General features: G+C 37.9%; 1 protein-coding gene across 7 annotated transcripts in view; it reads right to left on the bottom strand.

Annotated features, from left to right (window-relative positions):
• Nucleotides 1–17,247, bottom strand: part of UNC79 (unc-79 subunit of NALCN channel complex) — a 106,729-nt gene that overhangs the window by 36,499 nt on the left and 52,983 nt on the right. For 4 of the 7 annotated variants that reach the window (XR_015804218.1, XM_014884499.2, XM_014884501.2 and 1 more), the window contains exons 29-36: nucleotides 16,430–16,612; nucleotides 15,556–15,718; nucleotides 12,569–12,721; nucleotides 10,002–11,216; nucleotides 8,526–8,633; nucleotides 4,140–4,256; nucleotides 2,066–2,149; nucleotides 335–437 (exon numbers count right to left, since the gene is read on the bottom strand). Coding sequence is in view for 6 of the 7 variants with exons in the window: in XM_014884499.2 (XP_014739985.2) it covers nucleotides 335–437; nucleotides 2,066–2,149; nucleotides 4,140–4,256; nucleotides 8,526–8,633; nucleotides 10,002–11,216; nucleotides 12,569–12,721; nucleotides 15,556–15,718; nucleotides 16,430–16,612 (2,126 nt within the window). In the remaining variant the exon portion in view is untranslated. The remainder of the gene's footprint in view (nucleotides 1–334; nucleotides 438–2,065; nucleotides 2,150–4,139; nucleotides 4,257–8,525; nucleotides 8,634–10,001; nucleotides 11,217–12,568; nucleotides 12,722–15,555; nucleotides 15,719–16,429; nucleotides 16,613–17,247) is intronic. The other 3 variants (XM_088166172.1, XM_014884497.2, XM_014884503.2) reach the window with 3 other exon arrangements.

The raw sequence follows: 17,247 nt of genomic DNA, 5'->3' as shown, positions 1-17,247 counted from the left end.
CTTTTTTTTTTCCCTAAGACAAAAGAGGTTTCTGATGGATCACAAGGAATCCTTGACTTAAAGTAAGATGGAAAATGCTTCCCCTGCCCTCTGTGCACACACAATAGCCTGAGCCATCATTTCACCTGGGCACAATCATCCAGGTCCTACTGAATTGAAAACACATATTGCTAGCAGTGTTTAGATAATGTTTACATCGAGGTAAAAAAAAAAAAAACTCGCATACAGATAAATGATAGAATGGACTCTGTATTTGCATCAAGTATATCTATACTTTACTTGACATATTTGAAGTTCAGCTAATTCTTTGAAAGCAGAAAAAAGCCCCACTTACTTGTCAGTCATCAGAATGGGCTGGTCATCAGCGAATTCTTCTGGTGCAGGTACAAACATACTGACTATACTGGGTGCTGACAGCAAACTAGATTTTGTAGCACCTTAAGACAATTAGGAAAATAATTTTAAAAAGGTAAGAATCATCAAACAGAAATCCAAAATGCTTGGTGAGCAGACTTCTAAAGAATAGTCGTAATGGCTTTACTGTGCCTAGAAATAAGAAATAAATTGTGTCTATAAAAAGACATATAAGCACATTCCTTGCTTCTGCCAGATTATTCCAATTCCCTAGAACTATCAATTAAAAATAGATAAATACTTGGGGAAAAAAGAGAACATAAACCAAAAATTCCAGGAAATTGGATGTAATTGTATCTACTAGGTAGAGAAGATGATTCTACAGTTGATATAAGACTGGACATCAGAAGATTTGCAGTATTCCTCCATAGATTTTTGGAATTAACTTCCCATAGTTCCCAGTTACATGAAGAAGGAATTAAGTTCACATCTCAACTCCAGGTCATCAATCTATTCATACTATCCCTAACAGAGCCAATCGAGATAAACCAGGAAAGGACAGAGAGCAGAAATAATTCATAAGGAATTGAGAACATTGGAGGGCTGATCAGTAGAAATGCTTTCCATTGAAAATCTTCAAAAGTATCTTTGTTCTTCAAAGCTGAATTGTTCAGCTGAGAGCACAACCACTGTGATCATGCCAAAGTATGGGGCTCTCTTTCCCCTTGGCATTTTTTGTGCACCTAATTTCTGATGCTTATTTTACTAGGAAAAGCTATATATTATGGAAGATTCAAACTCTTGACTTCTCCAAGTTCTGCTTTCCCAAATTACATCTTAAGTAATCCATTGCCAATTTTCTTTCTGGTTGCTTCAATCTGTAGATTCAGATTTAATGTTAACATTAGCCTGCTCTGGTAATATTTAACTATGGAAACAGGAGGAAGCTTCTCTGTGTAAGGCTTAGATGGAATTTATTATGACATATCCTGGTTACTGCAGGAAAAGCAAATTTGACATCAGCTCTCAGGCAAAATAAGTTAGAAGCTCCCCAGTTTCTGAACTCAAAATAAGCAGAGTGAAATGAGAATAAGGCAGGTTTTAAACAATCATTTTACAAAGCATGGAAGGAAACATTTTTTACAGCCATAGTTCAGAACTTTATAATTGCTCCCTAAGGTTCTATTGGATATGAACAGACACTTCAGAAAGACTGGAATACTCCAGTAATGTAGAACAACATCCAGAACGCAGGGGATAGGTACAGATTTTGTAGTCAGTTTTTTCCTCCCCTCTCAGATGTACAATGATCCATCTGCCATGATTTTGGAAGTTTCACTGTCATATTCTCTCTATATAAGTCCCATTGCAGCACACAAATGCTAAAAGCAGTCATAATGCATGCTACAATGTTGGAAAAAGACTTAACTACTCAAAAAAGTTCTCTCTTTTGCAGTGAATTGCACGATTTAGGCAAAGATGGTAGGTCACTGCCCCATTGCAGGGCTGTAAGAGAGTCTGGATGTATTTCAGCTCTGAGGGAGGAGAGTTTATACAGAAATGAGATTCAGCCACTCTGCATACTTTCTGCAGGACAGCTGAGGGCTTTAACAGCTGAATAGAACACAAAATTCAGCACCATTTCATATTAACCATGAAATCTTCCTGGCAGTCTTGGCACTGGACCAGGTTAAACAGACACTGAACTAACCTCTGATTCTCAGTGGTGGTCCCTCCAAATCTGGGTTTAGGCAAACAGGAACATTGCACAGCCTCTTTCCATGCTGTATCTGCTCTGTGAATAAAGAAAAAACTTCAGTCTCCAGAACCACAAATCCAGCACCTGTCACCAGTCAACAGCACCGCAAGTCTTAAACACCTAAAACAAGAGAAAGACAAATACAACCACTATAGGAAAAAAAAGCAAAACTAAGAAAAAAGTTAATTTTTTAAGCATAGAAAGGAAGGGGGAAGAAAGATAAAAGAAGTCCATACAGGAAAAAGGACACAGATCACCTAATAATAAAGAAGGCATTTTAAACAAGAGTCTTTAAATAGGAAAAGAAGTGCTAGCCATTAAGATTCTAGAAGATATGGAATATATGAGCCACAAAAAGACAAAGAACAAGTGTTTGGAAATACCAAGACACTAGAAGACATAGTTTGTACTGACAGAAGCCAGGCACAAAACTTTTCTTTTACAGATAGCAAGCTTGGGAAAAGAGTGGTTTGAAATAAGAATGGAAGAGACACATGACACCTAACCAGGTAATAAAAATAATTAATTAATAAAGCCTTTGTGGACCAAACACGTCATATATTTATGTGGCATGAGATTACTTCCTAGATGATAAACATGAGTATAATGAGTCTCAAAAATGTGGTGTGACATTGAAATGACAGTCACACTGAGCATTTGTCCTGAAAAAAAAAAAAAACAAAACAAAACACTGTCTAAATAAAAATTTTACTTTGAAGCTAGTGGTTGAACAAGAGACTGAGAGATGCAAAGCTTTCCAGAAAAGAACATTTCATTTTGCCTCTCCATCCTTGAAGGCCTTTAGCTGAATTGAATATTGGAGGGAAAAGTCATAGATGTTGTGAAGAAAGCTACTAGATTTGGAACAGAATTAACTAGACAGAGATTCTGAAGAGTTCTGAGTATTGACCTGTTCATTTTGAATGCAGGCTAAGTGCTCCTTGTAGAGCAAAGGCAGTAACTTCTAGATCCCTAAAACCCTGCCTGACCAGGTGATCCAGATAAGTCTCTTCAATAAATAAACTTACCTGCTGATAGGACAAAACCCCCACTGTTACCACTGGCAAATTCTGACCTTTATGATTTAAGGGTGTCATGCTGAGCATGCTATTCAGCAGACTGGAATGGAAAGGATAATCCTGAACTATGGACCATATCTTTAGCCACTCAGCCAGCTTAGTTTGATGGAACTTGATGCTGAAGACTAAATTAACCAAAAATTTCAATTCAGCCATCCAGGACTGATGGTAAGACATTCATTCAGCATGCTAAGTTCCATATAATATTTTAAACATTCCTTTCTCTAGATGCATCTGGATCACCTGATAAACTCCTGAGAAGCACAGTTTTGTAATGTTACTAACATCAAAATGGACTAAAATATCTAGCATTTTTTATAAACCAGAATGAATTTATTGTTTAGTGACATCTGCTATGAATTTGGTACAACTGAAAGTGTTTTACAGAGAAAAAAAAAACAAATAAAATGAGTAATGAGTAAATTACATGCTTAATTCAATTTTCATTGCTTTGCATTCACCTTAAAAGGAGAAAAAGCAGTGAGTAAACAGAAGCTTCAGGTGTTCAGTATGACTTGGTAAAAACGTCTTTAAAGAGAAACAAAACTGGCTGGTATAAGGCACAACTCTGTGGTGTACCAACACCATTGTAAACACACACACAAATAAATGATTCCATGCACCAGGGATGAAACCCTATACCTAACGAATTCTACAGTGATATTTCAATTTCTTTCAATGAGACCAGGAAATAATCTGAGTAATATGCACAATTAAAGGGATAACACTGTACCAGAGGGTCTGCCTCCCAAATATGTAACTATTCCAACTCTTACTAGGTGATAATCTTGTACTCACTATAAAGATTCACTTTAGACTTGATACTGATTACTTATCTGCAATGGTAGAATAGAAGTACTCTTTTTTTAAAAAGTGGATTTTTAAGTGGATTGTTACACAGAAATTGGTTTAGGAAATAGAAATAAAGAACAATAAATGCAGCTCACCAGTATCCCAAGTGCTGATATTGTGGGGAGCACTAGACTGGTGTTCCAGCTGCCTCTTCATTAGCTGGTTCATTGTCAGAGCTCCCAAAGAGCCTCTTTTCATTTGTCTGAACTGAGCTGCAAGTCAGAAATGCAAAAGGATTTCAGGAGCTCAGACAACACTTAGAACTACGCTCATTTCCTAATCTTACAAGCCAGCATGATATAAATACTGAAATGACAATGATGGCTTGCTCTATGATCTTGCTCAATTCAATATGCACCTTTCATACAGCTACACAGGGTACAGCTCTGGCCCCAATGCCGTCAGTCAGAAGAGATTTGGATTCACTGTGTCAACTGTCAGTGCTTTTTTGCCTGCAAATATTATGAAAGCTCATCAAAAAGATTTGGTATCTGGGAAGTGTTAAGATACTACCCCAAAACTCCCATGCTGAGAGGCAATAAATGTATACTCAAATCTCACTCACATACAATGCACCAAGGAAGGAAACTCAGCCTCCTCCCAGCAAAGCATGCAGGAGTGCTGTGTCCATGCTGACCCCAGGAAAACAAATTCACTGACACTATGCACCACCAGCATCCTTCATGGGTGGCACAACCTGAACTTGCCTCTACACAGCCACCCCTCAGGCAGAGCACCTGCACATTCTGCTGAGGGCGAGGCCAGCAGCCTTTGGAGATGTGACCCTCCTGTACCTTCACTGCCAGTTTTCTTACTGAGAGATATCAAGCAACAAATATTCCATTTTTATTCAACCAGCAATTTACTTCATTAAAAAGATTGATTTAGGAAATATGTGTCACTGGATAATGCTCGAAGTGAAACTATAAGGGAGACTTAAGACTTTTGGTTCATATCAATGTGGTGCTACATGCAATGTGTGTGAACTTAGTGATGGACTAGCAGTATTAGCTTGGACTCAAGGATCTTAAAGCTCATTTCAGACTTAAATGATTCTACATATTTTCTGTAATTAAATTGAGGAAGAAAGAGATCATACAAAACTCCTTTCTCACTTTTTTCTCCATTCATAAAAAAAAATTCAAATTGAACAAGTATAATACATTCACTTGGACAATTGAGCCTGAGCAGAATGCTTCCACCACTGAAACTAAAATCACTGTTTACTGTATGAGGACAGAGTTTTAAGGCCCTGATTGAACAAAGCCTGTGAAACTGCTGTGAAAGCTTTTAAAATGTTGCCTTAAGTGTAGCTTTAAGTTTTTTCCTCAACAGGCCCTCAGAGCAAGGGCAATAAAGTATAATCTTCTCGGAATGATCATTTTCATCTGCAACTACATTCAACATAATTAAAAATACCAATAACGATCAGGTAGTTTTATTCTACAATTCCAAACAATAACCATCTAAGCTGTGAAATTAAACACAGCATTTCACACTATTAACCATGATAAAGAAGTACAGGTAAGGGATAAACTGTGACTTTCAGAAAGCTCTGAAGGGTTGAGTGCCTTCTCCTGAACTTGCTCCACTCATTTTTCATCAGAGAGTTTAAAATTCAGAGTAAGCAGAGTACTCCCTCAAAAACAAAACAAAACAAATACAATCCTTGAGTAATAACAACCACAATGAATATTTCAGTGAAAATCTGCACTGACATTACTTTATTAGACAAAGTATTTAAGTTTTTCCTCATTACATCCTTTCCAGTTATATCCTTTTGAAGTGCATTTAAACTCCATTTTTTGGCCCAAGTACAGGATTTCTGCAAAGTAGTCCTGGTATAACTGAACTTGTAGAATTGAACCAGACCAAGAGACCATTCTATGGTTCACTTTTAAAAGTTGTATTGCAGCTGCCTTTCACAGCAAATTAAGAGAGAGAGAATTTCCATTATTTTCAGGGCAGTGATTTTAAATAGATGCTTTATCACTTTATCAAGCATAGAATTTCCTGATAAAAGAACAGCAATTAATGTTAGAACTGCTTGGAATGCAGATGACTGTCGAAACAGAGAAATTTATCTCTTTGAATTTTCTTACAAGCTCTTTTGTAATTTTAAAAATTTCATTAATATATCACATAATCCAGCTATTGTTGAGCAGGTTTGCATTTCCAGGATTATTTACCTGATTTCTCAATGACAGCAATAATTTCAAACAATGATAAGTTAAGGGAAAAAAACCCAAAAAACAACAAAATCTAAACCACCAGAGTCCTACCAAAAAAAAAAAAAAAAAAAAAAAAAGGTATAAAATATCAGAATTGCCAGCTTTTGAACAGTGTTGGATCCAGGATGATTGCTGTGGACCAGCATTTGACTTTTCATGCCTGTGACTGACTGGTGCCAAAGGGAGGCATGCTGGTTTCAGTTGGGGTAAAGTTAATTTTCAACACCATGGCTGGTATAGGGCTGTGTTTTGGATTTGTGCTGAAGACAGGGTTGATAATACAGAGATTTTTGTTATTGCTGAGCAGGGCTTGCACAGAGCAAAGGCGTTTCCTGCCTTCTGTGCTGCCACACTGGTGAGGAGACTGGAGGTGCATGGAAGGCTGGGAGGGGACACAGCCAGGACAAGTGACCCAAACTGACCAAAGGGATATTCCAGACCATATGGCATCATGATTGGCATATAAAGTGGGTGAAAGAAGTAGGAAGGGGGGACACATTTGGAATGACAGATTTCATCTTCCCAAGTCACCACTACCTGTGACAGGGCCCTGCTCTCCTGGAGATGGCTGAACATCTGCCTGCCCATGGGAGGCAGTGAATTAATTCCTTGTCTTGCCCTGTTTGTAAAACCCTGTAGGGTTTTGCTTTCCCTATTAAACTCCACCCATGAGATAAAGACTGAGTTTCCCAGGTTTTACCCTTCCCATTCTCTCCCCTATCTTCCTGGTGGGTGCATGAGCAAGCAGCTGCCCAGGGCTTGGATGCTGGCTGGGTTAGACCATGACAGGGGGGGAAGTTATCCTCTGTCAGATTTTCTACAAGAAACCTAACAAGCACATTAAAAGATCAGTAAACTTCATACAGCAGCTGGCAACACTTCTCATTTGTTACCTACTGATCTGGTCAATCCTTCCATTCCTGTAGAATTCTCTACTCAAAAAGAGAAATCCAAAGGCAAACTCTTCCCATTGCAGTCAAAGATGTATGCTGTGTGTGGCCAGGCACTGGCTGTACAACTATTTGTGTTACAGAAGTGCCTTGTGCTCACAGTCCTGATCAGGGCCTACCATGCAAAGCACTATAAAGATACATAATAGAAGATTAAAACTATTTCAGTCTAAATGTACAAGAGACACAATGGAAGAATTCATATCCCTTTGTGCAGCTGGAAACTGAGGCAAGTTTCCAGAAAGAGAAAAGAAATATTTGCATAGGAATGCAAGCTAAACATCATATAGGTACTATTCCCAGTATCATATGTTGGAATTTACAGGAAACATTAACACTAGGCTAAAAGCAAGACAGATAGGTCTTAACTGGCACCTCTTCAGCTGCTTTAGTAAGTGATATCTGTATCATTAGGTGGTCAACAAATGTACTCTGTGAGAGGCACATGACACCTGAGATGCTTGTGGGAAAACTGAGGATGTCTAAAATAGCATTCTTCCTTTAATAGCCAATCAAATCAGCAGACAATGAATTTCAGAAACTAAAATTTAACATTGCTATAGTAATCTGAATTTGAAGTTCAGCAAGAGAGTTGAGCTGACCTAGCAGATCATTGGTATCAAAGGAAGCAATTTTCCCTCCCTTTTTTAGCCACAGTTCTGCCCCACTGGCCTTCAGATGTGTTACCTAGATGGACATACCATTCTGAATTTTGTTCAGTGTTCTAAGGTACCTCCACCTTAACATCTCTTCACAGCTCTGTTAAGCCATGTTTCATGTCTACTTTAAACAAAAAGTTCACTTTCAATTGCAATGGTTATGGGAGTCCCAGATAAAGAGTTACCACATTTCAGCAGCTCCTGAGGAAGTGGCATTCAAGGCATTTTACAAAAATTGCAAGAGATTTTTTTCCTGAGGTACAGCAAAAAATGTACCAAAGGCCATAGCAACAGCCCTGTGGACTCTTATCTTCTGCTTCTGCACTGACAGTTGACAATGCTTTCTTACAGGGGAAAATAAACATTCAGCTTTAGTGAATTACTGCTTTTAGCTGCTACCTACTTTAATTCAAGAAAACCACATTTGTTAAACTTGCCATGTCCCAGGAGAAAATCTTTAGCTACCAACTATTAAAATGCCACCGACCATGAGAGATTTAACAGTTCTAATGATATCCACAACAGCTGTACCTCAAAAAAATCAAGAGAACTCAGAGGAAGGAATTTACCATACATGATGTGCATCTGATGCACAAATACGGTAACTTTGATTTTAATCCTCAAATCAGAGGTAAACTTACTTGATATGGAAGAGTGACTACTTGTCTCTGGAACACCTGCTTCAAGGGTTGGTGCAGATGATGACTCTCTTGGCATTTCCAGTGTTGAAAGTCCTTTGGCAGCAGGATCTGCATGTGAAAATCAACAAAGTTTTTTATCTTCCTTCTCCCTAGATGCCCTTTTCGCATCATTTCAGTCATCCATTCACCATCTGGCATTCCCAGTAGTTTTAAAAGGATTCAGTGTGTTTGTCATAAGAATTTTTATAGGGCACATGGATCTATTTCTTAAAAACACTTTTTAAAGGAGAATTCTGCCTATAGTCTTTAGAACTCATGACTAATAAATGCACATAGAATTTGATATTGATCCCACTCAAGTGATTATTGGAACCACCAGCATGGAAATGAGAGAGAGACCATTGATGTAAAGCTAGTTTAAGTGACACCTTAGTATCTTATAAAAGCCTTATCTCCAACATGCCATCGGTTTTCATTCAAGAGGCTGCCGATCTAGCATTTGATCCTGAAGATTCACAGCTTAAAATTCTGCATTAAAAAGGTTCCACGTGGTGTTTCAGAACTGGGACAGCCCTTCCAAGTAGTTTCAAGGGTAACAGTGTTCATTATTGCATGAAAACTGGCCCTTGCTAATGGTCAAAAAAAGTCTAATTGAACAATTCTGTCAAGACCAGGCTGCTCTATATGAAAGGTTCAAAAGCACTCAGCTCTCTTTAATTTTTATAAAGCTCCAGCAGTTCTTCAGCTTATTAGAACCATAAATGGGATGACAGGCCTGAAACATAAAGGGAACAGTGTAACTATGATTACACGGAACAATTTCACCTTGTAAAAGTGGAATACCCTATGAAGAATTTATACTGTGGTTCCCTCTGAAGTAATTAAGAAAAAAGTAAAGTCAGGAATGCATAAATACTCCTTCACTTTAAAGGCAACAAAGAACTGAGGCCTGACAGATTCTGTCCTTTTTCATTAATATGTTAAAAAACCTGGTAAAACGCTAATAACTGAAAAATCCTAGGAAAATAAAAAACAGTCAAGAAATGAAAAAGGCAGCAACAGTTTTTCCAATGGTTTGATAGATGCAACTGGAATCTGAGGAAAAGCTAAAACTCACTTTGTCCCCACCTGAAAAAACTTAGTAACAAAACTTTCCATTGAAATCAACTGAAAAAAAAAATAGGTACATAGAGGATTGCCCATCTTTGAATTTCAAATCTTTTACAAACACAAGCCATGAAGACTTTGTGGATTCCAAGTACAGAACTCCCTTTTCAAATGGGCCCTTTACACATCCATCATACTTGAATGGTTAGCACATTCTTCGTGAGAAACAAACACCTGAAAGCACTCAGCTAGCACATCAGATGCTATAAATACCCACATCTCACTATAAATATACACATCTCCTTACACAGGTCTGTTAGTAGAACCTTCAGGCAAAAATAAGATTTTTGATCGGGTGAGTGAGCTCACCTGCCTCCTTCTGCTCTCCCAGCTTGTCAAGGATGTTAAAAGAAATGTCCAAGTATTCTCTCTGAATAGCACTCACAGCAATCTTCCTCTGCTTCCTCTGTCGAGGAACAATCTGAATCTTAAATTCTGACTCCTCAGTCTCCCCTTCTTGTTTCTGCTCTGTGTTTTGTTCAGTGTCAGACTCTGTATCAAGTTTATCACTTTCTGTTTGCTTTTCAGAATCTTCGGGGACTTTAATAAGGACTGTCTTTACATTTGGGCTTGGAATTGTTCCACTAGGTTTAATTTCCTCCACACCGAGCTCAGAGTTATCATCAAGGGACATTTCTGGAAGGGCAGGTGATTTCTGCAGCAGGTCCCTTTTCTGTTTCAACGTTAGTGAGTTTCCAGAGGACATGTCCTGAAATTCTTCTAGCTTAACTAACTCTGAAGAGTTCTTCTGATCTTTGGGAGAAGTGGAAATGACCTCCTCTATTCCTGCTGAAGCGCTGTTGCTTGTATCCTTATAACTAAAGTCTTTGGAGCAATCTTCAATGCTGAACTGTACCAGTGGCGTTGTGCTGAGGCTGAGTGCAGACACGTTGATAGGAGTTGAAGGAGATGAAACAGCAGTTTTGCCAGAGACCTCATCATTCAGCGGGTTTGTTTCTTCTTCTTCATCGCTCTCCACTATTCTAAGAGGAGGAAGTGGTTCAAAGACTAAAGAGTCACTGTCTGAAGTGGAGTGCGCTGAGTGTTTTTCGGGACCCGATGTTGAATCAGAGGACAAATCTATCAGGTCTAAATCTTCCTTGGGACCAGCAGTTTTAACTGGGGAGTCCACTTTCACTTCATAGGTTTCCATGCAATTTAGCCTAACCTCTGGTATGACAGGTCTTTTTGTTTCCTGGAAACTCTCTGTATGGGGAAGGCTTTCCTGCGCGTCTGTGTGCTCAGCTTTAGCAGAAGAATTGTGCCGGGAGCGGGCGTGGTCGCTGTGCCTGTGTGTGGTGTAAGCAGCAGGGACAGGAGGCTTTTCTAAGTCACAGCGGTCTATGCAGGACTTCCTGCGATGTTCGTCTAACGAGAACAGCAGGGAGTCTGCATTCCCTATATCAAGAGATTTTTGTTTTAGAGAGCGCAGTTTTTTTTTCTGAATGCTTTCTTCTCTCACACAGCGTAGAATGCTGTCTTGTAAGGCCCCCGTCTCTCTATATTCAGCCAGCTCTATTTCACCTGATCAAAACAGAAAAAGCTAATACTACCTCAGTTGGAGACTTTTGGCAACACCTTCATCTTTATATCACAATACATGACTGTTGTTTTTAAAAACAAACACAAACCCAATATTAGTCAAAATTGCCTACATTTTGTTTTAACCTCAGAACGAAATTACATGGATTTTTTACAACAAATAATAACAATAACCTGCTATTTGGATAGCAGCATTTACCTAAATGCTCTCCAAAGTCTATTCATCCTGGACAGAGGTATGTTGAACATAGATTGTTTGACCTTGTGCATTGAAAGGAGGTGGAATAGGCATGTAATTTCCACAGATACTTGGGGTGGTTGCATGTAGTACACCTATTATTATTTACTGCAGCAGAACAGGCTTAAGATGAATGCTTCTGATTCAAGAAGCAAGGGAGTATTGGCAGTGAGGATATTGCAGCACAAGCTTGGGATCAGAGAATTTTTCCCTGGTGATCCTAGATCTGAGCAGGGTCCAGCTGCTATCCCAGCACTCAGTCCTCCCTCCTCATCCTGGGGAGGAAGGCAGTGAGCACAGCTGCACCTGCTGGCACTGCCACTGCACTGCTGCTCTGCTGTGTGAACACACTCACCGAGAGCATCTTCACAGATTATCACCATTGTTATTATTATTATCATTATTATTATTATTTATTACATATTTTCACATAAAACAGGATATTCCTAATCATTAATAGCCCCATATTTCAAAACATTCCACATATGAATCACCATGCAGAAAAAAATAGTGATGGAAGTTCTAGTGTTCACTCTAGTCCGAACCACTTTCACTCCCTTTGCAAACATCTAAAAGGAAAAAAAAAAAAAAGGCAGGATAGTGGAAATCTCCTCAGCTTTTTTTTAGGCTCTTGATTCCAGACACCTAAATTTGACATCAAAATAGTTCCTACTTTTTAAAAACCTAATTTTTGCCAATGGAAAACCATATCTGCAGCAGCAACAACCAATTTGCTTACTGCAGAGTCCCATCTTATTAACAAAATCAATTTCTGGGAAAAACTAATTTAAGTAAAAAGTACTCAGCCCAATGGTTGAAGAAATTTTTTAAAATCCTCTTAAATATTTTTTTAATTCAGAAGAGCTTAATGTTTCAGAAAACAACTTCTAATATTAGATATTTTTATTCTGAAGTGCCTACTTTGAGATTCCTGAAATATAACTCATTTAGGAAAGTGATGTTCTTAAGAGTCAGATAGAGTAATTATATTAAAATTAGGCAGTGCAATTAACTCTACAAAGAAAGTTGGTAGTTTGAAATTAAGAGTAGGAAATTTTATTTCTGCAGGAGTTTATGCCAACAAAAAAATTCATACTTCTCTGAGCATTCATCTCAACTGGTTGATATTTCACCATTTTGCTGCCACCAATTCTTTTCAGTCTTGCAAAGAAAGTTTGAGATTCTTTATTACAAGGTCCAGTTGGTGTATCATGAATATCAGATTCATCAAAAACACTGTCTTCCTCTGCTGGAGAAAGAAAAAACATTATTACTCTTAAGAGAGTGCAATTTCTTGAATGAAAAGCTGTCTATGTAACAAAATCTCACTTAGTGTCTATTAAACCTGAATTGAAAAATGAAGTTTGTAAGAAAATTTTGTATCCCAGGTTTAACTTTGTCATTCTTACTACATCTTGAGTTAAGGTCAGAGACAAATAGAAAACGGGTTAGAGTGCAACAAAAGCATAACAAAGCTTTTACCATCCTAAGTTGATCTTCTCTACTGATAATAATACAGATTCTTTAGATGGCAAAAATACACTAGATCAGGATATTGACTTCAGTAAACAATTTCTGTAGTGCTCACTAAGAAATGGTAACTTGAAGAAGACAGAAATTAGTGAAAGAACTGCAAGTTAAGTACTAAACCAGCAAAATAAGAAAGTTAAAAAGGAAGAAATGGATAATCTTGGGAAGCTGATAATGGTAATAATAATAGAATAAGACCTAAGAGTATGGATTATGAAATTATTGATCTATGTAGTAATAGTAAAACATTATGCCCTGATTTGAGACCAGTCAGATGAAAGATCCAGTGAATGAAAGATCCAAATCTATTTATCCATCCAAAAAATGCCATATCATCTGTATGAAATGGCTATTAAAAAACAAAACAGAAATTAAAAAAAGAAAAAAATCCGTATCTATCATGTGGGATCATTCTGTAATTCTACGTCCAGTGATTCATCTCCAAGGAAATAAGAAACACTATTGGGACAGTAAAAACAGAGCACCACAAAGAAAAACAAAGTTGACCTTATTTAGTGTAGCAAGCAAATATGGAGAGAAAACACATTCGGTGCCTGGGAGTAAAGGGGCAAGCAAGTCAAAGAGCAAGAATTGACAAAAACTGCAGACTTAAATGAGACATAAATATCTTTAGCTCTGAAATTGCTGGGAAGCTGCTAATACATGTGAAGCTATAAAACTGCCACCCAAAGGCATCAGGGACAAGATACCTAATCGAAATGATGAATCCAGAAAAATCAATCAAAGTTGATAGTAAGAATTTATTTAGGAACTGGCTTTAGTAAGTTAGATCACTTTTAACGTCACGTCTTACGTGTAACTACTTCTTCCCCTTAGCAACAAATGCTTCTTGTCACAATATTTAGCACCAGTTCCACAGCAACCTGTACACTTGATCCACACAACACTCATGATCCCCACAACAAAGTTTGGCAGAAAAATTAGGAAAAAAGTTCAGTAGTGGGGAAATCCATCTTTAGCATAGGAATTCTTGCTGCCTGATGACAAAATCCTCATCTGTTCACTATCTAAACACTTCTGATGATGACAGCAACACACACACACTACCTGGCCAGTAATTAAACATGTCTCTTTAGAAAACGTGGGAAAGGCTTCAACTTTCCAAGCCTCTATGGAATTACATTGGCTGCTTATTGCAGGTGAAAGAAAACTTTTCTACACCCTCCTTTTTCTGCAGCCCTTCCACAAAGGAGAAGAACAAGCCCTGTGGTTAAGTCAGTATTTACAGAGTAAAATTTGCCTATTTATGGTCCTTTACCTCTGTGCAGCCCAAAGCCCTTCACAACAGCTTTGGAAAGCAAGTAAATATTAATCTCCTTACTGTAAACATAAGGAAACAATGCTGAAGTGAGACACAAGGCCACCCAGGAAACCAGTATGGGACAAGCTGGGTACTTGGGCACCTCAATTTGTCTTTAAAACATCTCAGAACCAATCCAGAAAGTTAATGTACTTTATAAATGCATTAGTACGTCATTATGAAATAAGTCATTAACTTGTCTCAAAACAAAGACAAATTCATAGTAAAGCCACAGCTGTCTCTTAGCCCTCCACTAGCAATACAAAATATCCAGCTGATTGAGGTTATGCAATATGTAGTCTAAATCCACATTAAGATTGCTATAATTTGCTAGAGCAGAGTAATAATGTGTTCAGGTAAACAAAATGTGCTTTTGTTTTGCTGGACATCTTTTCACAAGCAACCAGCAGCAAAAGAGGAAAAGGTACTGACATGAAAACAAGAGAGTTTCTTGGATCTTTCTCCAGTAGAGTTGCTGCATACTATGAAGACTGTTTGAGAAGGAACATGTAAAGAGTGAATAAGCAGCTAAAAGGCAAAATAGCTGAAAGAAGACTACAGAATATCAAAAGAACGTGTTAATCATTAGCACTTATTATGTAACTAACTTCACAAACCTGAGGAATTACACTCAGTGACACCATGGAATTTGAAGCCCCAAGCTTACACCAGTTCAGGTCACCACAGTAGCTCTGCTACACCAAACAAGCACGTACAGAGCTCACAATCAGACACAAAGTACTGAACCTTTCTTTTTCCTGTACATATCCACCTACACGTTTGCATTAACCTTGTCAACTTCAGCTCCTTTAAAGAGAAAAGCAAACTACAGACTGAATTCATAGTCTTCTCTTTTCAGTATCAATATTTGCTATTATTTCATGTTATTACAAAGTAAAATCAGAACGTGGTGTCAGGATGGTTGCATACTTTGTGTTTGCAGGACCAGTTAGCACTGCCATAGAAAAGGCCAAGGACTATCCAGCCGTGGTGACTAAACCATTAAGGCTAAGATACACTCCCCTGAGAGATGTGAGCCCACTGTGCTGTGCTCAGCCTATGGAGCAGCTGAGAATGTCTCTTATTACACTGACCAGTGTAAGTCACGCTTCAGACTCAATCCCAAGTATTATGTTCTAAATTTCAGACCACATTTACCGATTTCTACAACATCTGCAAGACTTAATGAATTAAATCAATGACTCTCATACAAATTAGAGTGTTAAAAGTACCTTTCTCCTTTTCACTGTATCGGCTTATGTTACTGTTGTCACTATACAAAGGACCAGCAGTTGCATGGGGCTTGCAGCTGTGATACTGAGCGTTGAGGGTATTGACTGTGATGTGGATTAGGTGAAGTACAATCTTGCTGATTTCACAGTCTCTGTAGGGGTACTGTTCAGCAAAAGAGAAAAACTTCAGCTTAAAAACTAACTTTTCTCCTTGGATAAACATTTAGGCAGTAAAACAGAAAAATTGCAATAATATTGTCAGCTGGATGCCTTTTGCCTTCCCTTGATTATACATTTCCAAATATATCACGAGAAGCATTGTACACAGAATTATTTTAATAAAATACTAGAAGTCCATATTAGTAACATTTACCATCTGCACTTCCTCGTATGCCCTATAGAACTGCCAGAAATTTGTTAAGCATATCAAAAGTATTCACTCCATTTCAGTGCATAAATGCATTACATTTTAACAGCATTTCCTAAAAAGTATCACTCAACTGAAGAATACAAACTGCTAAACTGACACACTCCTCCATTTAAAATCACTACAGTTTTTTTAAAACTAATTCTAAGTTACTCAAAATACTCCTCACTGGAATTTCATACATCATTTTCCTATTTTAATATCCATATATTCCTTTCTCAGGTAAACACCTGAAAGACAATAAAGGCTGCAGAAGCACAGAGGAATTCAGTAGCAGAGTCTAAATCCTAACTATTTCAGACAAATTAAATGCAGTGAGTAAGTATATAAAAGAAAATTGTCCTTTACAGTTCCATTCACTTACCATATGTTCAGGTGTTCCCTGTAACAAATTTCAAATTTAAGTGTAAATTTTTCTGTGGACAGTGTCTTGTTAAGACCACTCACCTTGTAGAGAATTACAAGCAAAGCCTTTAACCACATCTGCCGAATGTGAGGCTTGAGGGACCAGAGGGAGCAGCGAGGAGGCTGCTGAAAATAATGCCTTAGCTGAGGACAAGTGCAGTATTTCAACACTTGCACCACCAAGGGAAGAAGGTGTTTTCCCAGGTTGATGTTATAGTCCATCACCTGAAAAGAGCACAGGAGTTACCTCCCCAAAACCAAATCCATTGATGTCAAAAAGCAAAATAATTAATACAGTTGAGGTATTAGATAAGTTAAAAGAAATCGATGGTTTTAAGGAAATCTTACGTCCATTTAGAAGCTTTCTGACAGCTTGCCACCTTCTCATTTTAGCCAGATAGACAGAGTGAAACAAAGAAAATGTGTTCTGAAAACCTTTCATCCAGCACAGTTTAAATTTTAAGATACACTAGCAAGTTCATAACATATATTATGCTGAAATAGCCTTGTATTATGGCACAAGTTGACCATGCTTCAATATACAAAACTATATCATGTATATCCCATATTTAACAGACAGGACACACTTGTGAGTTTTGGGGGTTGACTAGTTCGTTTATTTGAGAGCTTTGTATTAGCATTCTAACACTGTACTAGCAGTTTTCATTTTTTTCTCAATAGGTTTGCAACATTAGGCATTAGGATTTTTTAAACCCCAGGTTCTGGAATCAGATAATGACACTAGGTTCCCACTCTCCACCAAAACTAAGAGTGTCTACTGTGTTATGCAGGAAGTTTAAGCACAAAAATCTTAAAGGATCCAGGAATAAAGCAAATGAAAAATATCTTGCTCTAAATAA

This window comes from Sturnus vulgaris, chromosome 6 (genome assembly GCF_052056855.1).
Source record: "Sturnus vulgaris isolate bStuVul1 chromosome 6, bStuVul1.hap1, whole genome shotgun sequence".
NCBI lineage: Eukaryota > Metazoa > Chordata > Aves > Passeriformes > Sturnidae > Sturnus > Sturnus vulgaris.
Note: the sequence above shows the minus strand (reverse complement) of the source record. Positions and strands in the feature narration are given on the sequence as shown.